The sequence below is a fragment of the Cucumis sativus genome, unplaced genomic scaffold (assembly GCF_000004075.3).
Source record: "Cucumis sativus cultivar 9930 unplaced genomic scaffold, Cucumber_9930_V3 scaffold110, whole genome shotgun sequence".
Lineage (NCBI taxonomy): Eukaryota > Viridiplantae > Streptophyta > Magnoliopsida > Cucurbitales > Cucurbitaceae > Cucumis > Cucumis sativus.
This window is the reverse complement of record NW_022279517.1, coordinates 41184-65494: the sequence shown is the minus strand read 5'-3', so window position 1 is coordinate 65494 and position 24311 is coordinate 41184. Positions and strand designations below refer to the sequence as shown.

The window sequence follows — 24311 nt, the reverse complement described above, 5'->3', positions numbered from 1 at the left end:
AATTGTCTACTTTGTTCTACACTCGTCATTTCACCGTCTCAGGCCATCCATTGAATTGGCCACCCAGCCTTGGCATACAAGAGTATGTCTCAGCCTGTTAACAAATACCACTAAAACTAACCAAGACTAAGAAAAAAGTTTTCAAAAAATTACCTAACTTTTAGGTCTTCATGTGACCTTTAAGTTCTTCTGTCTTCTCCTTCAACTCTTTGACAGATTGCCTTTCTCCTCATGAAGCAGAATGAGGAGGAAAGTATAGAGTTTGTACCATCTGAATTCTATATTTTTTATAAATCTTAACTTAGTTATTGCTATTACTTTATTGTTTTAAAAAATTACTTTAACCAATTTGATAAATAATGTCTTCAAATGTTGTTACGATTTGTTGAAACCAGATGAACTAAATTTAAGATGTACTGATAGTACGACATATAAATGTACAAGAACTAACAACGTCCAAAATAGTATACTAACTTTAATACTAATCAATATTGATAGGAACAAAATTGTAACAGAACAAAACATTAACTATAATTTAACCATAGCAAAGAAAAAAAAGAAAGATCTAGGTTTACAATGATTCTCAACTTCAATGGAACCTAGAACAAATGTCTGTTCCATTTAAATAAAAGAAATAATCAATATGAAAAGAAGGAGAAAAAAGAATAGGGATAAGATTTGAAATGCTGAACTTATTCCATTGTGATTTCAAATTCAGCAGCAATAGGAAGACGATCACTTGGGTAGCTATTATTAGGTAACCCACCAATAATCTCTGGCCATTCTAATTCTGGGAGCTCTAGAAAGCTAATGGGTCTTATAAAGTCAGAAGGTGAGAAAAATATGTAATCAAGAGTGCGAGTGAAGCCAGGGGTGAAGTTTGTAAAAGAAGGTTCACTTCCTAGAATGTTGTCATAAACACTAGAAAGGGGTAAAGGAAGCTCTTGATCCAAACATTCAGGGGAAAATTCAGAAGGAGAGTTGTCTGAGACAAGGTATTGGTATAATTAAATAATTGTGAGAAGTAGAAGTATTAGGCCTTCAATAGTGAGAGTTCATGAGTTGTAAAAAGAGATGGGTAAGGACCTTATTTATTTTTTACCATGATTAGGTGCAGTCTAGCATAATAGTAAAAGAAAAAAATCTATTTTTTTTTTGTCATGGTATATTTTTATTGGTGTGCAATTTGAGTTGCACGATGATGGATGCAACCTAAGTTGCACATGTTTTTTATTTTTTTATTTTTTTTATTTGTCAAGTTAAGAAGATGATGTTAGGATATTTTTATTCAAGATTTTATTTTGATAATTAGGAAAAAAATATACAATTTTTACTTTCCAGATTTTGAATCTAGTTTTCGTTTTTCGTTAAGTTCAAAGGTTATTGGTATTTATACCCCTAACCCTTTTTGTTTAATTTCCATTTGGCCCTAGGTTCCAAAATGTTACGGTCTTTTTAACCTTCTCGGTTTTTTAGTTTAGTTTCCATTTAGTCCATTGATTTTAAATATTTTAAATCTTTCCTCCAAAACTTGCAATAATACCATTTTGGCTTTTGAGTTAAGTTTTAGTTAATTAATGTAAAATAATTATGATTGTGATTTTTTTTTTAATTTAACAAGGAAGAAAAATTGTTAAAATTTGGACCACATTGAAACAAAACCCAAAACTCAAGTCTAAATCTTGCATTTTAAAATCTAAAGACCAAATGGAATTTGAATTCAAAATTCTTAAGTAAACGTGTAACATGTGAAATTATATGGACTAAATGTAAACTAGACTTAAAAGGACGAGGGACCAAAATGCCCATGCTAACAGTTTATCACTCCTTCCTGTATATATCTCTCTATCACTTCAGACTCTAAATTAACAAATGAACTTTTTTAACATTCATAAAAAATAAATTATAAGAGATGATCTCCAACAAGAGACAAAAAAATAAGAGACCAATCTTTGAACTTCGGTTCACATTTGCACCAACAGAAACCAGTAAGTTTCTAGATTACTTATTTTCAAAGGTGGTGTGGTTAAGAACGTTATAGCATCAAACTATTTACCGTTCATCTTCGTTTTGAACTATGTAGTTTATATTTTTCGAAAGATAATATAAGCTATCTAAATATTTTTCTGTTATATGTTTCTGCTATATGAGATTCCATACAATAGTACTTTTCATGTCACCCTGTGAGTTTATGGTCATCAGTTCGTTCTAGTAGCACTACGCCTAAAAATAAGTCTATATACTCAATAACAATTGGTTAAATTGTAAGTTTAGTCCTTAATTTTGAGGTCTGTATCTATTTGATCTCTAAAATTTCAATTCTGTATGGAAAAATCCTAAACTTGAAACAGTATCTACTTGGTCCTTAAACTTTCAATTTTGTGTCCAATAAATCTATGAATTTTCAATTATGTTTTTAATAGATCTAAATTTACCCTGTATAACAGAACCTATTAAATGCATGAATTTAAAATTTTGAGACTTGGTTACACAAAATTGAAAGCATGCAGATCTTTTAGACACTTTTGGAAAGTTAAGCAATCAAGGAGACACAAAGTTCAAGGGACTAAACATGTAATTTAGACATGATAATAACAATGAAATAGCTATATACCATATCTTCAGAAAGAGGAAATTCAATGCAAATGATAAATCGAGATAGAATACAAACCTTATCTCCTGGGGTTGAATTGAAATCGCCAGCCAAAAGTACTGAGGGTGTGCATTCAAACTTTTCAGCAACTAAAGATTTGAATCGAGCTAGGCGTGATAAAAGATACTTAGCCTGAGCGAGCTTCACATCAGCCCATTCTGGATCCCTGTAACAAAATATCCATTTCTTTACATATTGGATGGATAAGATGTTCTTCAATACAGCAGGTCCTAAAAGCAATCATATAGACTTTACAGATAAGGGCAAAGGAAACTAGAAAGTACAATTTTACCAACAAAGATGGGTGTTGGCTAGAATTACAACATGATGAAAAGGCTGCCCAAGTTTGAAAGCAGCCATAATCCCAACGCAATCACGTTTTAATCTTACTCGGGGATCGTTAGGATCCCCACGATCGGCTACGGTGGTTTTTGATGATGAACCTAAATTCACGTGTTTGAACAATTAGCTCTTATAGTCCATGGCAAAGTAAGTCAGCTACACCAAAAATAAAACATCAACATTTGTCTTAAAAATGAATTGAAAATACCAAAAAAGATAAACCATGGGCAATGCTCCTCTCAATTCTACAAACTAATCACAACAGCTGAATGAACATACTGTGAGTGAACTTTCTTCTGGGGAAGGAAAAGGGGGAGTTCTTCAAAGACATGGCTATGAAAATCTTGTATGTGTTAAGCAAATGAGATAGAAAAAGTCTCTTCTTTTTTTCTTTGCAAAACCCCGGGATTTTTTCTTCTTTTTCCACTCAAATAGCATAACATAAATAAATAGAGACTCTATCTACTCTACGATAATTGAGTTCAAAACCACCCATTTGACTTTCTTTCTTGCTTCAATATTCTTTTCAGCTCTCCTAATGGATAGTCCTACTTCTGTTAATTACGGATGGTCCTACTTCCATATGGATAGTCCTACGGATAAATCCTCCGGACCCTGGACCTTTCTTTGGCCCTGCGGACTCCGGACTCCGGATAAGAATCCTGCGGGCTCCGGACAGGTGACGGGGAATTGCGAGAGGGTCCGAAGGCTCAATGCAGAATATTGCGGTTTGCCTGAGGCTGAATGAATTGAGTTGCGGACAGGTTCATATTCCATTTCTGTACTTGCGCTCCTAAAAAGGAGCAAAGAATTTGCGAAAAACCACTAAAAGACTAGTCCTTCGGACGGTCCTCCGGATTTGAGAGTCCTTCGGTCTTCAGACGTAGAAGCAAAAACAAAGGTCCAGATGTTCAAAGTAGAGAGAGAAACTGAAAGTCTCTTCTCTTATCTTAGGGGTATGGAGCCACCGTCGCTTTCATCAGCGTGCCATTAGAACCAGGTCTCCACCCAGTTAATGGCGGTAGGCTGAGACACTGTTTTCCGACAGCCACCCAGGACCTCGATCTCTGGGCTCTAGAAAGAGCCTACCGATTGATGCCCGTTTACAACGATGTCCCTAGTCGCGATCTTTCGGTTTCGGGCATACACCGTTTTCATCAATCAATATATGAGAAAAGCAAACCTTCCCTCGCTGGCCGGAGCGTAGCGACTGAATCTACTGCTTGGAAAGATAGAGCTACCCCGGAAAGTCCGTTCCCCTTTGAGCGTAGCGACTTCAGGAGCGTAGCTACTTCAGTAGTAGTTCCCCTTCCTTCTTGCTTGTGTTTCTGGTGGAGGAGCAAAGAATTTGCGATTAGGATAGGCTTTCTTCTTCCTTGAACTACCAACTCTCGGAGGTGAAGGTTGCTTCTGCTGAGTACGCGGATCACTGACTCTATCTTTATTGAGAGATAGATACCCCTACGCGTAGCTACTTCAGTAGTAGTTCCCCTTGGAGCGTAGCGACTGAATCAGACTGTTTAAGTCAGTCTTCCGCACTTTTCCAGGTGGAGGGGAGGACAGGTGACCGGGGGGAGCCTGTCCGGAGATGGCCAACTAGCCAACTTATTTAATGAATACACCAAACAAAGGCGCAAAGAATATTGCGAAGGAGAAAGGAGTGCAAGAAAAGAGGGAGCGAGAAGGATATCAAAGAGTATAATTAATTCGACTACAGGCCTTGGCCTCGGTATGCCTGTATTCAGCCAAAAGGTGATTCTCAGTTCTAGCCTCTAATCAGGATGGATCACTTTCATCGGAAGATTCCAGATCCGTTGCGTTGAGGCGGACAGGTAGCTTCCAGAGTGCGGGAGATGGGGAGCTAGAAGAGAAGCCTGAGCCACCAGGAGCCGATTGCTCTTAAGTTAAGGAATCGGACTTGCTTTCAGTCCTTCTTCTTCATGCCTCATTCAGATTCAGAATGAAAAGGAGTGATTAATTTACTGATCGAAACCCTCTTTCTACCCAGCCTCCAGCTTCTTATTTGACTCCTCCGCATTCCAAATAGTAGGTTAGGCCTTGGCTGATTATCAGATCCTTTTTGCGCTTCTGTAGAAGGATCTTGTCTTTGTCTATTATATACAGTCGCTTCGCATACTAATGTTTTTCAAAGACGAGGCTCAATGTAATATGAGTTGCGAGTCGTCTTTTCTTATTAGATTATATATAGTCGCTTGGCTTCGCCTTTTAGAGTCCTTCGAGTATGAATTCATCGTCCTGACCCAGCCTCCAGGAGGCGCAAAGAATATTGCGTGAGCCTCTAAAGGGACTTCTCTTTCTTCTCTGAAATAATAGTCTGGTCTGCCTTCGTCGTCTGATTTGCGCTCCCGGAGAAGGAGTCGTCTGAACTTATTCTCTATTATTTGAGTAGTCTGAATTTCATTTCATGCTCCGCTTCGCATACGATATTAATCTTTGACATAGTCTTTCCAATCAAAAAAACAGTATTTTTTAGGTTGAGTTGCATAAATGAACTGCGTAGGAGGTCTTCTCAATATTCTTTGATCCTAGCACAAGATCCCTTTATTTATGGATGTTCATTGAGCCGGAGTTAGAAGAGATGCGATTGCCTTCCACTATTAAGAGTTTTCTACCCGTCCGAAGGACTGATTTTTATCCATATTCAATCTCGCAATATTCTTTGCGCCTTTCTTTTTGGGCTATGAATCATATTTGTTTGAGAGTAAAAGACAACTATAATAGTGTGCAAAATCTTTGGTAGGACTCCCAGCGCATCAAGATGCGGGAGATATCCCCTATGGAGATTCTCGTAGACTATCTAGAAAGGAAAGGCCGGCCCCAAGAATACACTGACGAATTCTTGCAAGACAAGTATCTCCTGCTGAATTGGATAGCAACCAACCTTCTCTTCGAGCGGCCAATAAAGACAAGGCTGCTCTTTCTCTACGGAAGATCAAATACGCGGAAAACCCTCCTTATAAGTCTTCTTAAAAAGATTGGCTTAAGGAGTCGGGAAAAGAAGGAATGACTACTCCGGAGCCCATGATTTCTTTGATTTTTGGGTCTTCGACGAGTTCATCGAAGAAAACGAATATGATGAAGGCGAGCAGCCCTCCTCCGCGAGGGACCTTCTCCCTCTTCTTGATGGGCAGGAGTGCAGGCTAGATGCCAAATATGAAAAGACTTTTAACGGCTAACGTACCTTTTGATGGGAAAACTCTTGCCCAAAAGCTTTAGAAAGAAAGGGGTACAAGAATTATGCCTTTAGCATTCGACTCCCCCCACTGCGAAGACCTACAAGAGGACAGAATAGCCGCAACCATGTATGGTTGCATGTGCCGAAGGGCAGCCTATTATTCGTGGAGACAGGGCCGCCGGCCCAATCCAAAACGAAACTAGAACTCCCTTTTATAGAAAAACCTCTTTTTAGGAAGCGGAAACTGAAATCCGTCCTTTTCATTGAGGGAACCCAAGAGAGCGACCTCTATTTATTACATAACGACGAAAATCCAAGAATAGATATAAGAAGAATTCCTGCCTCCCGATTGAGGAAAATGGACATGAATGTGTTGCAGTTCGCATATATTCCCCTTGCGGAAAGGACTCCGCTGCATTCTAATGGAATTGCTTTCTCAGACGAATGGATCCCAGACAAATGGGACGAGGGAGACGTCGGGGCCCTTTGGCCTCTCTTTCTAAAAAGAAAAAAACTGCTCAAAAAATCTGTCTTTTTGACATGTATGGGTGGACCGTCACGAGGAGAAAGAAAACGAGGTGTGGGGCCCATGTCCAACCTTAAAGCTGAAGGAATCCTCTGAAAGGCTGGGCATCCAGATAGAAGGAGAGATTTTGATCGGCTGTCCGGAAGAGCACGGCGACCCGGCGGCGAATGATAAGACGATTCCCCGCACGGGGAAAGGGCAATATAGGCGAGCAAGCAAGCTTTTGCCCGGGAATGGCATCGGTAGAGGCTTTCCCGATTCTATTATCCGGGCAGAAGTTCTTTTAAGTAGACCTCTTGTTTCAGACCTTTGGGAAGTCCAGTGGAAAAAGTCAGGAAATTGACAATACTCCCTCTTTCTTGTTTTACTGGGGCGGATTGGAATTCTTTCAAGAAAAGGGGATTTCCCGGGATTGTGAGATATGTCTTTCGTAAGTGAAGAAATCAGCCAATTCTTAGCCTTGGGAAAGATCTTCACTGGAAGCTGCTCGGACTAAGCAAAGAAAGAGTGCCACAAACAAATATGAGAATCTCCGCGCTTTCTTTTCATCTTTTTCAGTTCAAAGGATTTTCGGATCAGAATTGGTGGGACATCCGTACTCTTTCTTATCTATGTATTTTTGAATTTCATTCATTCACCTTTGGCAAGGCTCAAAGTAATAGGTTGAATAGTCCAAAAAAGAAAGGTCCAGATGACAGGTCCGAAGGACTGGCACAAAAGTCAAGAAAAGAAGCTAAAAACAAAAAGAATCTGCTAGATTTCAGATGAATCCGCGGAGGGAAATGCTAGGTTTTGCCCATAGGGAAGTAGCAAGAAATCATGAAAAATCAGTCATTTTTAGACAATTTTCGTTAAATAGAAATCTTTGATTTAGTCCTATTTAGAAGCAAAAAAGCCGGGAAAACGCAATGAAAGAAGAACTCCTAGGAAAGGTCAAATCAATGAACAGAGTTTGATTATGGTTTCTGGTCCGGAGAAATACGGGTCTATTCTGGATTTCCCTCCAGGTTATGGGTGATTCAATCAGAATTCTTCTTTCATTCGAGTTAATGAGTTCATTCTTCTTTTCGTCAATATTCTTTGCGCCTTCGGACCTTTGTTTTTGGACTATTCATAGCTATTACTTTAAAGAAAAACAAAGGAGGCTCCAGATGAGGATGAATTCATATTCAAGAAGTCTTTATATATTGATTAGGTTCCCATATTAAGCTACAGAGGCCCAAAGAATATTGCTCAGATTTTCGGTGAATCTTTAGCTACGTGGGAACTAGAGGCGGAGGACTATTCGCTATTCTAATTAGGAAAACAAAGGTCCAGGTGACAGGTTAATATTAATATGGACCTGATCTCAAATGAGCAATATTCTTTGCGCCTTATAATTAGGCCTTAGATAAGAAAAGTCTAAGATTGAGTCTTATAGTTGGGTCTCATCCCCCCATAATCAAGTAGCGTCCACTAAAAAGGAGCCCTCCCGCTCCGAAGGCTCAAAGAAGAACATTAGGGATAGCTCTGATTTTGGTTTTCTCAAAGAAAGGTCCAGATGAGTCAGAAAATCTAGACCTTTGCTTTTGCTGCTGCTCCTATTTAGCGGTAAAGGGTAGATTCATTCTTCATTCAACTCATCTGGTCCGAAGGCTAGGTTCATACGGATAGTCCGGAGGAGTTAGAGCTTTTCTTTTTTTAGTCGCAAGTCAAATTCTCTAATGGATAGGCCTTTCATTATTTTAGCTTAAAAAGTCTGATTCCACTATCAAAGTATTATTCCGAAAAAAAGCTGTTAAATAACTGAAAGGAGCGGTCTTAATACTCCAAAAACAAAGGCTCCAGATCCTAATGGATAGTCCGGAGGACGGGTCAAAGATTCTTAATCAATTGTGATTGATTAGACCAAGGTTCCCATTAATTTGAGGCGAAAGCGGAGGACTTGTTTCGCAAATTCTTTGCGCTCTGCTTTTATAGCTTTCATTCATCAAGCCTAGGACGCAACTTTGCGCCTTCGGACTATTCCAAAATGACTAAAAATAGCGTAAATAGAGACTTTGATCTAATAACGTAAAAAGTCCATTTTCATAGTAGCTCGGGAGAAGTACGAAGCGCTTTGTTTGCATTTTCTTTTCCTGGCAGAAAGGGAATCGAGACAGAGTCCGTGGCGCTCAATAGGAATGAGAAAGGGACTAAAGAGGAAGAAGAGGGATCCACCTCCACCCCACCGAGTTTGCCAAGAGGAAACTGGTCCGGGGAGGTCATTTACCAGGCATAAAGGTAAGATCCATCCGGATCAATCGGAAGCTGCTGTGAAAGGTTCAAAGATTGACCCTCATTCGAGTTGGACCAATGGAGTTTACTCAATTCCGGATGCGGAGTCTTCTTTCTTTGAAAGGGAGGTTTCCGAAGAAGTTGATGTTTCGAGAAGTAGCAGTAGCTTTAGTTGTAGTAGAAAGCGAGAGAATGAGATCCTTATTCCTAAGGCTTTTCTTATCTATAAACTTCATTCTTTGAGATTTTCAAATCTAATAAAAGTGACTCGAAGAGTGCTGCCAGTCATAGCAAGCATTGCTTTCGTTCATCCATAGGCAATAGAGAACCAAGGGAAAGAGTTTTCCTCAAAAGACTGGGCAAGCATCCAAATTCCTACCGCTACGTGGGGCCCCAGTCATATATCTCATTCAATAATGCATCTGCAGCCAGGAAGGAGTAGGGCGACTCAGAAAGCGGCTCGACTGTGAGGGGGAATCGATCGGGATAGAGGTCGCCCATGCGATAATCATTTCTTTAGTTAGGCTCTTTCATGCATAACTTATCTCGGCTGAATCCTGGGATTCTAATTAGAGACTGCCTGCCTGGGAAGGGGAATTAGACCGCTGCTTTAGTCTGCTCTTTCATACTCAAGGGAATGATGATCGAGAAACCTCCGCCCAAAGGGAAAATGATTCGCTGGAAAGCGAGAGAGAAAGAGGATGCGGCCTTGCTGCTATTTCTCGTCAATCTTCAGTCAGGTAAGCAAGAAAGTAGACGCGCCGAGGGAAAGCAGGTTATATATATCGGTTCTAGAACCCATCGCTACCATGCCATCCCGCTACGTGGGATCCCGTGACGAGGAAGGTCAAGGCGCCAGGTTAGAAGTTAGAAGGAAGCGCAGTAAGCAGCTCCCTACTAGTTGGAGAGGCATCCCATCCCTTGAGCTTGAAAGTTCCTTGTCTATTATGATTCTGCTCTGTAGCACTTGTCCGCCAGAGCGGTCCAAGCTTCGCCTCGTGGGATTATTCCTTATTCTTTCATTTCATTCTCTCTTTCGGATCGGAATAAAGGATCGGAAGAAAGGGAAGAGAAAGAGGCAGAAAGGCGAGATGGAATTGAGTCGAGACCACCCACGCTTGATTTTGACTGTATCAACTCTGAATCACTATCCTTAATTGTAAGAAGGCAAGGGCCTTTGACGAAGTTGACTTTCGATCAGAAGCGAGACCAGAGCGGAGAGGAGTTCAACTGCGAGACTGTAACTTCAAAAAGGTGAATTTCCTCGATTCCGGAAGACACTCCCGGGCTCACTCGCGAAAACAAGGTCCTGTGAGGACTGATTCCGTAATTGTGCACTCATGGTCGATCGCTTAGCTTTACTACCTTTTTCTTGAAATAGGGAGCATCTAAAAATGCACTTGCACTCCTATTAGATTAAATCGCTTCTCCGCACTCTTCCCCTGAAAAAGTAAGTCGAAGATATGAAGAAGAAAAGATGAAAAGATATAATAAGATAATGATATTAGAACTCAAATCCCCCCTCCCCCAGTGCAAAGAATATATAGAAGGCCCATATGCGAGGCGGAAAGAGCCGTAAACTACTTTATTTATCCTTTCCGCGTAGCGACTCTGCTCTTGAAACTTCTTATTAAGCTACTTAGGACCGGAGCGACTCTATCTTTATTGAGAGCGTAGCTACTTAATCTGCCCGGAGCCAGAGGGAGCGGAGCGACTTCCTTCATCTGCTTGGATTGTGCCCCTACGCGTAGCTACTCTATCTTTTTGATCTTGGAGCGAAAGCTACCCCGTAGCGGAGCGACTTCATCATACAGTTTGAGATGAGAGCCCGCAAATTCTTTGCGCCTTGCTACGCTGAAAATGTAAAGGGCGAAGCCACCGATCCGCGGAGCTTCCGGTGTCCGCTCCCCTCCGTTGGTGGAAATAAGGTTCCGGTGTCCGCTCCCTCCGCTGGAAAGGGAAAGCTGGAAAACAAAGGCGCAAAGTTCGGTTAATTACGGATAGTCCGACTTCCTTCCATATGGATGGTCCTACGGATAAATCACCTGGACCTTTCTTTGGCCCTGCGGACTCCGGACTCCGGACCAGTCTCTTTTCAGCTCTCCTTATCGTCGAGCCCTAGCAAAATCATGTATTTCACTCCTAGCACAAAGATGTCTGAAATCTCCCATATTCACCTCTTTATTTTGTATTCCCATGTTCCGTCCGAAGGACTTCTTTATCCAGTAGTCGTTAATGAGCTTCTTTTCTTTTCTGCAATATTCTTTGCGCCTCTCCCTCTAAAAAATCTCGTCGGCGAGCCGCCCCTCCCTGTCTTATGGAACCTCTCCTCTAAGTCTGAAATATTCTTTTCACCTCTTGAGGAGCAAAGATCATTGATAAGGCGCATATTGCGACCTGTGGATTTCATCGATCCTCTCCTTAACTCTCGAGCCTATCTCCTGAACTTATGGGTCTGGGGGTCCTCTCCTCTCTTCTTCGGGGAAACTTAGAAAAAGCCTATTCTGGATACGAACCTGAAACCGAGAATTGAAAGGCTTTGGTCTCGTCTCGTCCCCGGTTTGGAAGTCGCTTTATTGAAAAGCAATTATGAGGAAGGTAGTAGATGAAGAAGTAGGATAGATCAGTGGATGAAATACAATAGATCCGTAAATAAAGAGGAAGTCAAAGGGCTCGTGTGCAGGACAAACTCCCACCGCTGGTCCCCAAAACAAAAGGAAGCATCAGGGAAAGGCGCCTCATGAGGAGGCTTCGAGAGGCCTCTTTCTTTCTATCTTTCAAAGGCAGGAATGCTCGGCTTTCATTAGTTCTTCCCGAAGAAGAGGGAGGACGGACCATCCCATCCGGTCTTGAGGCCCCTTGTTCATGTTCATTGAGGCGGTGGTTCTAGCAACCAGTGCCGGTTGAAGGAGAAGTGATCAGTTTCAGCACTTGTTGTGAGATTCTTACTTACCACTTCCCGAATTCAATATATTAACCAACAAGGGGTTATCAAAGGAAGAACGAGGCTCCGAACCGAACCTACTCATATTCAGAGTTAGGGGCGTCCCTCTACACCTCCGTCGAGCAAGTCCCTCTTCCTACATTAAGAGAAATTTCTTTTTGCTAGTTGAATCTTGGACTCCAACTCAGCCGCTGTTTGCACGGCAAAACTGACTGAACTGAAAGAATGAGCACAAGATAAGATGACTTCGGAATCGGAAACAAGAATGAAATGAAAGAAGAAAAGAATGAGAGAGAATCAAGGCTCCATAAGACAGGGATATTGTAATCAATATATAAAGAGAGCAATATTGCGCCTGTCTGTCCGAAGGACGGGGGATTTGATGAGAGAAAGAAGTTGTATAAGTTTAGATAAGAAGCGAGACTCGGTCCTCTTCTTATTTTATCGTGAGATTTTCTTGAAGTAGGACGCGCGCTATCACTCTTTTTCTAAGGGGTTCAGCATTCTCAGTTGCCGAAGCCTCACAGCTATCCCTTGACTTCTTCGATCGGGATCAGAAGGTTCCGCTTGCTTTTCTTCTTTCTTCACTTCCTTCTTTACAGGAGAAGTCGTTGTGGCTGCTTTAGCAGCTATCTCTCTTTCCCAAGCCTTCTTCTTGCAATACCTACATACCCCCTTTTTGTTCAAGCTAATAAGCGGGCGATTCAAACTCTGACTTTTTTCTCTTTTGACCTGTCCGAAGGCGCCATAAGACAGGTCCGAAGGCCAGACAGGTCCTCCGGACTATCCATATTAACCCGTCTGTCCGGGGAGGTCTCGCAATATTCTTTGCACCTAACTCCGGCGCCATAAGACAGGTCCGAAGGACTATCCATTAGGGAAGGTGAGAAAGAATATTGCGTGAGAGAGAGGGAGCAGAAAGGTTTTCTGTCAGGTTTCTTTTTCCCGATTCTCTTTATTTCTGAGTTTTTCGTCTAGAGGTTATGGTATATGGCTCAGCTCCTTGAAGGGAGCTTCGGGGGGGCTAGGGTCAATGAAATATGAGAAGACGCTGACCTTCGGGTTAGTTCTAGATTGCCCCACTATTGTTAGCTATTGAAGCTCCTATATTATCTTATCATTTGAATTTCTCTTTTGAAAAAAGGGATTTTCAGTCAAAGTGTGTCCTGTTGTGAACGAAAGGAATCTTCGGAGATTCATTTGACTTACTCTTTCCCAAGCCGAAAGGGAGGTTCAAAGAATATTGACAAGTCACACCTCATTCCCAGAATTCGAGGGCAGTCAGTGCTGGGTCACCTTCCATAAGATAAGGGGATCGCTCTGCTACTACGTCACCAAGGAAAACAAGGAACCCTTCGTCTGGGGAGAGTTCTCCCTACAACAGATTCTGGCAGAGGCCCAAGCAAGTACAAGGAAGAAGACCGCCTTCCAAAGTGGAAGGAAAAAGACGATGCCAGTGGACTACGTCCTTCGGAGACTACGGATACACGAGACGTGGAGCAGCGTCTTAAACGATCCACAGCTTCAAGGGGTCTTATGGGTAAAGTACAATATCCTAGAACACTTATGGGGGGAATTCCAGAATGAGAAAAGTAGGTTCAAAGAAGATTGAAATGGAAAGAATTCCCAATTACCTATGGGAGCACGGATGGCAACAGGCCTACGAACCGGAGGACTTGGACGAGAAATTCCTTCTTTTGGATTGGCTTGCCGTCAACCGCGTAGTGGGCTCAAAGAGACCGAGAAAAAGCAGGCAACTTTTTCTCTACGGAGAGCCGAGTACCCAAAAAACACTAATGATCTGCATCCTGCAGCAGGCGCGAAGGGTATACACCACGGGTTCAAGGAAAAGTGACTACTCGGGCGCAGATGACTTCCATGATCTTTGGGTACTTGACGAATTTCAGGACCACGTAGCAGAGAGGACTCTCTACGAGGAAAAGCCGGGGGCCTACCTGAATCATCTTCTGAAACTCTTAGATGGGCAAAGAGCTCGACGCTAAGTATGAAAGAGTCCTTCTTCAAAATAGAAATGTTCCCATTATGAAAAGAAATAAAGGCAAGGACCTACCCTATCTTTTTAGGAAGACGGGACCCTGGTCCGGTCCGAAAGGATCTTCCCTTTAAAGTTCTACTCCCACCTGAAAAGGATTGAAGAGGGAAGAATTGTTGCCACCTTGTGGTGGTGCATACGAAAGAGAGCGGCTTTTCTAGAGGCCCAGGGGTTCCCGCCACTGGACAAGAACTGAATTCGAGTGAAGGAATTCTTCGTAGAAGAAAGATGCCAGTTTCGTACGGAGAAATACGATGTCATTGGACTTGCCCAGATGTTCCTACCAGAAAGCCTTTTCTCTTCTATTAGAACGAGGAAAGGGCAAAGGGACCCTATTTATCTACAGATTACCGAGTCTTCCAAAAGTGCCAACTCAACCTACTCGCTTGTGCTCTAATACCAGTTCCCAGGAGGCAGGCAGGCGGACGCAAGCTCAAAGACACATCCATACAAAGGATAGACAGAGCGGAAATCGGGGATTGAATCCAATGGCCTCTATTTATGAAAAGAAATAAAGGCAAGGACCTGGGGTCCAATGTTCTAATAAGCGTGGAAGTGGAGCAGCCGCTCCTCTTAATCTTGAAGAGGAAATTCCAAAAGCAAATAGAAGAAGCAAAGGATGAGGGCACGAGGCTTCTCATCGGACGAGAGACGGAGCACGCTTAGCAGCTTAGCTTGGGAGTGGGGTCCACTCCTTTTTTAGGAAAGATAGGGGTCTCGCTTGGGAAGTGAGGCGACTCACTCTTCGGAGGATATGAGGACTCACTGCAATTTCTTGATTAGGAGTTAAAGGACAAAGCCTAAAGAAAGATTAGGAGTGAAAGGCGAAAGCCTAAAGCAAGATACGGGAAGACTGGGAACAACTGAAAGGAAAGAAAGAACCGAAGGTGCAAAGAATATTGCGATGAGAAAGAACCCTGTAAACGCCACGCGGGACAGAGGAAAAGAAAAGATAGATGCTATGAGGCGGGCAACCGCAGTCGCTCCCTTTTTTGAGTGCGCTCCGGGTTGCCCAACAAAGCTCAGACCCTTCATCCTACTATTCCGAATTACGGAATTCTGTTTATTCTGAAGCACCACCTCATTTGCGACATTCAGTACTAAAATAGGCAATACCTCATTCGCGCCTAATAGAACAATCGAGATTGGTCCCAAGGCTGTTCTTCGACCTTTTTTATATCTCCTTGTGAACCGCTAGCTCCCAATAGGGAATCGGGAATAGGGAATCGGAGCAAGAGCTTGCCCTCCCAACTTGGATTATATAATCGAATAAGGAGAAAGACCGACAGTCAAAACTCCAGGGGTTACGGCCGGACAGGAAGACTGACTGACTCACTTCTTAGGAAAGAAAAGGAATCTCCCTCCGCGGAGCTCAGCCACAGATTCCATTCTTCCGGAAGCCGATAGCTGCAGCTGCTACCGACAACTACACAGAGAGGGAAGACAGACAAGAAGGAAAGGGGAGCTCTTACGCGTCAATATTCTTTGAACCTGCTAATTCCGATCTTCTTATTCGCGTCTAGAGGATGTGGTCTATGGCTCAGCTCCTCTACGGAAGCTTCGAGGGGCTAGGGTCCATGAAATATGAGAAGCGGCTCACGATTCGTTCTAGATTTATACACTATTGTGAACTATTCAGGAACCTATCTTATCATTTGAATTTCTACCAATTTTGGACTAAAGTGTCTTTTCATGGACCAAGCAAGTGGAATAGAATAAAGAAGTCCTTCGGACCACTACACGGAAATTTCTTTGAGAAAAAGATTCCTTTCATGGACATGAAAACACATGCTTGCTAAGATTCGTGATTCTGTAAGGCCTTAATATACCGAAAAAAGAATAGAAACATAGTATAGATAGGCTTTCCATTTGAATTCCACAGGCTAAGGCGCAAAGAATTTGCGTAGTAGAAGGAGTCAGAAATCCATATGAACCTGTCCGGAGGTTATGAAATAACTCGACTGTAAGGAGAGGGGAGAAGCGAAAGGGAAGGAGTGCATTATGAAATAACTCGACTCCAAATTCTAAGGAGAGGCAACAGCAGGGATCTTTTTGAATAAGGACTGAATGAGAATATAAGAAGGAGCCGTTATATTTAGAAAGAACTCGACTCCAAATTCTAAGGGGCGGTTCGAAGAAAGTCGACTAAAAGGAATCAATGAACAAAGGCGACTGCAAAATTCTAAGAAAAGAAGAGAAAACGAGTCCTTCGCAAATTCTTTGCGCCTAACTACGGGAGTGCAACGAAGTGAATAAAGGGTTCAAAGAATATTTCAGAACAAAGGCCAGAAAAGAAAGAATCTCATCTTGATGAAAAATCTTTTCAAAGATAACAAGTATAAAAAAGATTGGTATTAGAACCCCCAAACGGACATCTATGTAATTTGCATACATACGTCCTAAATAAATAGAAACAAGAGCTAAAAGGGCTCCAAGACACGCATCTGCATTTGATTTTGCGAGTCCAGGGAGGCTCAAAGAATGATCGAGGCGCAAAGAATGAGAATTTTCCACAGAAGCTTCACTCTTTGTCTTCTTTCTCCGGAGCGGAATCAAGAATAGACCCGTCAGTATCCGGACCAGAAACTCAAACAAGAATCAAGCCTATAAAAGAAATGAACATAGTTTGATTCTTTCATTGCGTTTTCCCGGCTTTTTTGCTTCTAAATAGGACTTTTTCTCATATATATATCTAACGATAATTGTCTAATTTTGCCTGATTTTTCATGATTTCTTGCTACTTTATAGGCCCAAAACCTAGCAAAATCATGGAATTCACTCCGTCAAAAAGACTAAAATCGATGTCTGAAATCTCCCATATTCACCTCTTTATTTTGAATTCCCATTTTTTTCTTCTTTCATTATCGTTAATGAGTTCATTCTTCTTTTCTTGACTTTTCCGCAATATTCTTTGCGCCTCCGGACTATCCATATTAACCCAGATTTCAGAGTCCCACTTTTCTGTTCTCTCTACAAAGCTTTTTTTGTTCTCGTTCAAGGGAAAGAGAAAGTCAGAGTAAAGGGTGGTCCGGGTAGAACGACCGGGATCGCTATCCCGGATCAGTACTATTTAGTGTTGGGCGAATTAAGCTACCACGGACCGGGAAGCGACTGAGAAAGGATTAAAGGAAGTTAAAGGAAGAGGAAAGCCTATCCTCCTTCTACGTCCTTCTCCTAAACCTACTAAAAAGAACCTCTATCCTCGAGCCTTCTACGCGAGCCTACTATTTGGAAGAAAAGATTTGCCTATCAACTATCAAAAAGACCATCAAGGAAGAAAGCCTATCCTCCTACGTCGACTAATTAAGCTACTTCGGACCGGAAAAGAATCTCCTACTACGACGTCCTCCTACGTCCTACGCCTCCTACGACTACGCCTACGGAGTCTTCCTTAACGTAGTACAAATCCCGGGAAGCGGAAGCATGAGGTCAAAGACGCACAAGCCAAAGGGTTAGACACCAGGACCCAACCGTGGAGGAATGAAATAATTCGACTCGCGGATTAGAAGCCCGAACGAAGGGGCACTCAACCCCACGTAGCGGTTGTTTCGGAATCAGAATCTGTGGATTCAGTATCTCTTTAGGCAGTTGATCTCGTCTTAGTTGTCCTTGCTTTTGTCGTTAGTAGTTCGATCCCCACGGAGCGGGAATGCGCTTAGAGATCGTAAGGCCAATATCAAGGCCTTTCACTCAATTAAAGGGTATAAAGAAGGTTCTTGATTTTCATCCAAGGAAATGAATAAATATGCCCTTCTTTTAGCCTTAGAGCATGAATGAGACGATCGAACCACGCACGGATTCAAAGAATGAATAAGACAAATTCCTAGCGCGAGTGATCCGATATTTCACTCTTTCCGCTTGTGTACTTCTTTTATTAAGGTCGAGCTTTCTAGCTGAACTTATGTAATGCCTTCTGGGCTCAAATTAAGCTACCACGGACCGGTTGAGTTGAAAGGGCAGCAGTGGCCGTTCTTTCATTCTAAAAAAAAGGTAAATCAAAAATAGGAAGTTCTTTCGCGGGCGAAGTGCCGCGTAGTGGGTGAGGAGGTTCTTTGTAGGGATGTGAAAAGCGTATTCAAACCTCCATGTTCCGACCAACATCCATTTCTTCTCTTTATGCTAATTAATAAACGAGATCTCTATCTAAAATCAAGGTATTTGAGGTTCAAGGAAAACCGCGTAGTGGGTTTTGTCCATTTGACCTAAGACAAATCGTGCTAATCGAGGTTATCAGAAAGGAGACGTAGTTCTAGAAGGAGAGAAAAAGGGCGAGACTCCCACGGGGCGGAGAGGCGCTACCTACGGCAAGTTACCTACTTAAAAGAACCTCCTACGGAGTCCGGAGCCTACGGGCTTTTGGAAATGAATGAATGTGTTAAGCAATGAAAGAAGAAAGCCCTTAGTCCTTTCTTCCGACCTGACTTTCGTTTTCATGCTTGAGACGGCGTCCCCTTCTCTTTCATCCGTACTTCTAAGAAGAAGCTTGGGAACGAAGATCCTTAGTTGGGGAAGTCATATCTATCCCCGGCACATCGACTTATTCCCTTTCTCCTCTGCCGACTCCTCCGTCTCCAGCGTAGACCTCAAGCCTCATCCGTTGAAGGAGAAGTTTCATAGTCCTGAGTCATCGGAATAAGGATCGGGAGAAGAGAGTGGATACGAGACCTAGTTTTTTCTTGGGTTAGGGCTTTCCTTAAGCTATTGTATGAAAATAGCGTTCGTGATCGGCCTACTCAACTGTGTATCGGATCGGAATAAGTACAAGTCTCACTCTGTTTCCGTTGAGGCAGAGTCTGAGTACGATAAGACGTGATTCAAGGTTCAAAGATTGCTCTTTCCCTTGCACATGAAAACAAGAAAGAGTCGGCCAGATATGGAGTTGAATGAGTGAGTATGAGAGGTTTCGGAATAAGCTAGATCAAGAGTCAGGGAATTCCTGATTGAGCAAGCTATCCGTTCATCCATTCTCAGTTGCGGAAGAAAGGAGAGTCAGGTCAGTTCGTATTCTCAGAAGAAAGAGGAATAGGTTGAATGAGATCTTTCGGCAGAGGTTGAGTCATTCTTAGTTTCTAGAGTAACTGAATGGGAAAGGATAATTAAGGGTCCGGACTAGCTTAATTAGTAGGACATTCTTTGCCGTAGGTTCGTTGCCGTAGGTATGTCTTCTTATCCATCGCTTTCTACTCTGCCAGACCTTTACCGGCATCTCCGGGCACCTATATTTGACGGTCCACTACTGACTGGTCCGAAGGACTCCTACAGAGATTTGCGCTCCCCCGGGGCGCTGGGTTTTCTCAAGAGAAAGAAAAGAAGAAGATCGATAGACAAAGCAAGAACTCTCTGAATCATATAGATCATATTACTGCCCTTGTGAATTATTCTTTCTTTCATGCTTTGTGAGTTAATTCATTGAGAATGAAAGAGAGGCATAGTAATCTTTGTAAGAGTCTATCGTCATCATCAACACCGGAGGCGTAGGAGGCCGTAGGAGGCTGAATGCAAGATTCGTTCTTCTTATTTGGCGTAGGCGCGAAGCGAAGCGACTGTGAAGGAGCCGTTCAAATTCAATTACTGAGGGACATTCCTTGCCGTAGGTAAGTTACCGTAGGCGTAGGAGGCTCAAAGAATCCCACTACGCGGGATAGTCCGGACTCCATTTGCGCTCCTCTGAAGTCGCTTGGCTTCGCCCCTTGCCTCCGGTTCTACGGTAAGTTACCGTAGGCGTAATCATCACAACCTTGGTAGTAGGTTCCCTCCCTTTATTCCGAAAGAGAGAATGAAACTCCTAATCCGACCCTTTCATGTGAATGAATGTAATGGGTGAATTCAGGACATTATCAGCATAAAGAAGACTTGCTTTGACTCCCATGTGATAAATGGGGGTTTGAATTTGGGTAGAAGGGAAGGAATCTTTGAAGGTTGAAGAGGAAGAGCATAACCTCTTTCTTCTTCCGATCCCGATCGGCTAGTGAATAGACTTTCTTTCTCATAATATGCTGCTACAGCCTCTTTCCAGCCACTTCAATCCCCTCCAAGGTCTGGTCTTGCTTCTTCCCCGACGAGGCCGTAAGGATGAGTGAGCGCTGACGGACTCCGGTATAAGAGAGAGATCTAACCTGTACAATGGTTCTACTTCTGCTGCCTGCATATCCTACGGCTCCAACCCACTGAAAACAAGACCGCTCCGTGGGTGGCCGTATTTATTCGCCCTGCTATAGCTCCTAATCATCCTTGAAACTCGGGGCATATGAGCACCTCGGTCAAGGTGGAAAGCATATTTCCCGCTCCCGATCCTTTCTTAGAGTACTTCTTTTTATCCTTCTCATTCCCCTGAGACTGACTAAATCTATCCAATTCCTATTGAGGAGAGCTCGCTCCATATCTCCGGGCAGAACTCCTATCCGATCTGGTATTCCTATCCCACTCGGCCCTTCCTTTATACCGGGATAATAACCAGACCCAGCCGAAGGCTGATTATTGCTTTATCAGGCGAGATTCAATTGATCTGATCTTCCCTAGCTTCATAGTTATTCTAGAAATACCTTCCCCTGTCCAGCCTTCCAGTTCGGCAAGACCTCTCCCTCCGTTTTGTCGAGCTGCTTGAGCAACCTCTAATCTTCGCCTTCTTTTGCCTAGTTTGCTCCTCTTTGTTTGCTCCGACCCCTCTCATTCATATGGATAGTCCTACGCCTTAATATGGATAGTCCTTCGGACCTGTCTTATGGAGCATCGACCGACTTGATTCTCTTCTTTCTAATGGATAGGACTGAGGCGCATCAAAAAAAAGGGTTTCAGATGACCTTGATTTTTCTGTTGGCGGCCATTGCTTTGGCTAAGTCAACCTTTCTGGGATGCAATCTCCCTTCTGATATAAGGATCAGACCATCTCTCGGTTCCCCGAACGAAGGGACAAACGGAGGGCACATCAACTTATGAAAGAGGAGCCTCTAATGCCCCCAGTAAGGAACTGCCGAAAATTCAAGCGACTTCTGGTCTTGTACAGATGAAAGGTACCCCCTCCGTGGGCATTGACTTGTCGACTTTGTCCCGAATCCATAGAGCTATTTCCTAAGAGTGATCAAAGCAATTACTTAATATTATAATGAAAAGCAGAAAGGACAAAACTTTGTTTTCAACTTTCCCTATGTCTTACTGATGAATTCGAACTTGAATTCTTCTTTTATCTCTTTCTTCTGGCTGTAGGGGAATTTTCGTAAGCAAGAGAATGAAGAAGTACGATATGGTAATGCCGATGCTTCGCTGTAGGAGCCCTGTTTTTCGCAAATTCTTTGCTCCTTTTTAGGAGCGCAAGTACAGAAATGGAATATGAACCTGTCCGCAACTCAATTCATTCAGCCTCAGGCAAACCGCAATATTCTGCATTGAGCCTTCGGACCTCTCGCAATTCCCCGTCACCTGTCGGAGCCCGCAGGATTCTTATCCGGAGTCCGGAGTCCGCAGGGCCAAAGAAAGGTCCAGGGTCCGGAGGATTTATCCGTAGGACTATCCATATGGAAGTAGGACCATCCGTAATTAACAGAAGTAGGACTATCCATTAGGAGAGCTGAAAAGAATATTGAAGCAAGAAAGAAAGTCAAATGGGTGGTTTTGAACTCAATTATCGTAGAGTAGATAGAGTCTCTATTTATTTATGTTATGCTATTTGAGTGGAAAAAGAAGAAAAAATCCCGGGGTTTTGCAAAGAAAAAAAAGAGACTTTTTCTATCTCATTTGCTTAACACATACAAGACTTGGTCATGCACCTTTTTAGTCTCTGAGTTTATAAAAATTGGTTTAGAAAGTCCCAATATAACTTTATACATTTTTAAGGTAGAATAACTTCTTCTAAAAATTGGTTTTGAGAGTCTCCAATACAACATTGAGAACTCAAGGATTAAAATAGTACATTTTGAAAACTCAAGGACCAAATAAACCTATTTTTATAAAATTGGGGACTAAAAAGGTCATTTTTCCATTTTTTTTTATATCATTCTCTTAACAGGATCCGATTGTTAAAGAAACGGTAGATCTAGAATCCTATGCACCATTGACTTGCTTTTAAAATCATGGAGTTGGAGCACTAATGAACTACTCTTTACTCAAGTCAACTGATATTGAATACAGGGCTCCTACTTTGTTATTTTTTAAAAAATGGATGCTATTTACCACAATAATACATCTAAAACCTAAAGTGCATAGTGTACATTAATCATGCTGTTTGAAATAAGAGGAAAGAATCTTTACAACATACCCGATCTTCTGAAAGGAACTAGAAAAACAAAACCATGAAATCACGCCCCATCTTTTCTTGACTCTTGTTTGTACCATTTGCTACACATTGTTGGCTTTTCTGGGATAATTTCATTTTCCTGTCTCCATTCACTTTTTTCTTCAATTCTTTCCACTGCTATTGACGTCTTTCCAATGTTAACATGAATATTTCCTTCTGACACATTTGATGGCACGATTGGATGAACATTTGGAACTTTATTCCGATCCATAACAATGGTGCTCATTTTACTAGATGCTGCAAAGTAAACAGCCAGAAAATTTAGAACAAGACAAACAGGCTAGGGATCTCCAAACAAATATTAGTCATGCATCCAGATGAAATGTGCAGTTATTCTGCATGATGGTAGTTTAAGATTGCTATTCAAAAGACAGATAGCTTAGAATACGAGTCTTGCATATCAAACCTTTAGGAATAAGTTCATCATATGCCATGTGTCTACCAAGAATAGGGATCTCCTTCTTCTGACGATCACAATCTTCAAGCCAGTTGCTATTATGTGTGTTAATTTGTCATTGAACAACATGTATCGGAAGCCTCCACCTCTGAGAATCATATTTACAATCTTCTGCATCTCAGAAGCTTCAAACCCAACAACTTTTATTCTACATGCTGACAAATATAGGTCGTTTTCTTCAGACGGAAAGTCATTTGCAAGGCAATTAACAGTGTTTTCTTCATTCCTTCCCATCGCGACTGGCACTTCAACATCAACCTCATTTATAAAATGAGAAGCATCTGAAAACATAGGCGTGCTCTGTGAAAGAGTAACTTCAACATCCATGTCTGAAAACCAAGGACCAGCAACTGCTGTGAATTTTGAATCGGCAAGAAATGAGGCGGTACAGCTGAGTTCACAATAACCTTTTCTTGGCTATTGTGAGCAGTCAAGCAAACCCTTGTCAATTTATTTGAAGTTCAGAAACGCTACCAACAGGGTACAAATCCTCATTAAGACATCCTATCAATTAAAAACGAGAATAAAAGGATTTGAAACAAGTTAGAAACTAATAAAATTATTTGACAAATAACTGCCAACTTATTTGACAAATAACTGCCAACAATTCAAATATCATATCGGTTTCAAATATACAACCCGAACTACTACCTTTTCTGGCTATGGACTGATCAAACCATTTCCAGTAACAATATTGATACGGCCCCACGTTCGTGCAACCTTGTACTTGTCACCTTCAGAGCTTACTTAACCATTAAAGAAAACCTCTTATTCAAACAAGAATATTTAATACAATAAGTAAACATTCTATGCAACTATTTAGAAATGGATTGTCTATGCAAGCAGCATGCTTGCAATGGCCATACAAATAAACGTTTGTGAGTGTGGTTAGTCATTCCCATCACTTAACCTCAACTAGAAACTAGAGAGATTGTCAAGGGACAAAAAGTGATCAATTTTGTTCTCGATAAGGCCGTACCTCATTCGTGTCAATCTCACATCCTTTTAGGATTATTCTAAGAGATATGGAAAAGAAAATACAGCCATTAAAGATCATTAAAAGAATAGTTATCATCATAAGTGAATCGCCTGACAATGGGAAGGGTCATTACTACCGGAAGAGAAGGAATAATGAATGATTGAGTTAATAATCATATAATCAGTGTTGATCCAATTTCAAATAAATAAGATACAAGACTTTTCCTTGGTAAAATTTAAAGAGACTAATGCTCAAAATACAATGAAACAAACTAAAGCAGTTGCAACTATTACGGTCAAATACTGCCAATAATAGCACTTGAAAAGAAATAGAGGCCCTTATGAAAGATCCCAAGACATATTGTTCAAAGTTAATTCTTTTAGTAGTATTTATTATCCCTATCCATTTATTCTGTAACTTAAGCTGCAGTAAGATGTTTTTCCAGCACATAAATTTGAGTGCTTCAAACAAGAAGAAGCGAAAAGATCAAAAGTAACGCCAAGAAAAAAAATGCAAAAAGGATATATCACATATCAAATGTGTACACTTTCTTGTGAGATCGGCAGAATATCTTCCACCATTTTGCAAGATAAGCTTTGCCATCTCCTTGCTCAC

The 24311-nt window shown here is 41.8% G+C and overlaps 1 protein-coding gene and 1 long non-coding RNA gene across 5 annotated transcripts; both read right to left on the bottom strand.

Annotated features, from left to right (window-relative positions):
• Nucleotides 1-7: 7 nt before the first annotated feature.
• On the bottom strand, nt 8-10262 carry LOC116405489. 4 transcript variants are annotated; one of them, XR_004218625.1, is made up of 5 exons: nt 3204-10262; nt 2946-3096; nt 2672-2819; nt 154-278; nt 8-68 (listed from the first exon to the last, which is right to left on the bottom strand). It is a non-coding gene; the product is annotated as an uncharacterized LOC116405489 (long non-coding RNA). The 4 variants fall into 4 exon arrangements; XR_004218626.1 differs by having other exon boundaries at nt 3275-10262; XR_004218627.1 differs by having other exon boundaries at nt 3218-3233.
• An 11854-nt stretch (nt 10263-22116) lies between these two features.
• LOC116405488 lies at nt 22117-23115 on the bottom strand. Its single transcript, XM_031889472.1, has 2 exons — nt 22667-23115; nt 22117-22497 (listed from the first exon to the last, which is right to left on the bottom strand). Exons 1-2 carry the CDS (start codon nt 23042-23044, stop codon nt 22483-22485), a joined length of 393 nt encoding a protein of 130 aa, XP_031745332.1. The 5' UTR covers nt 23045-23115; the 3' UTR covers nt 22117-22482.
• Between the last annotated feature and the right edge of the window lie 1196 nt (nt 23116-24311).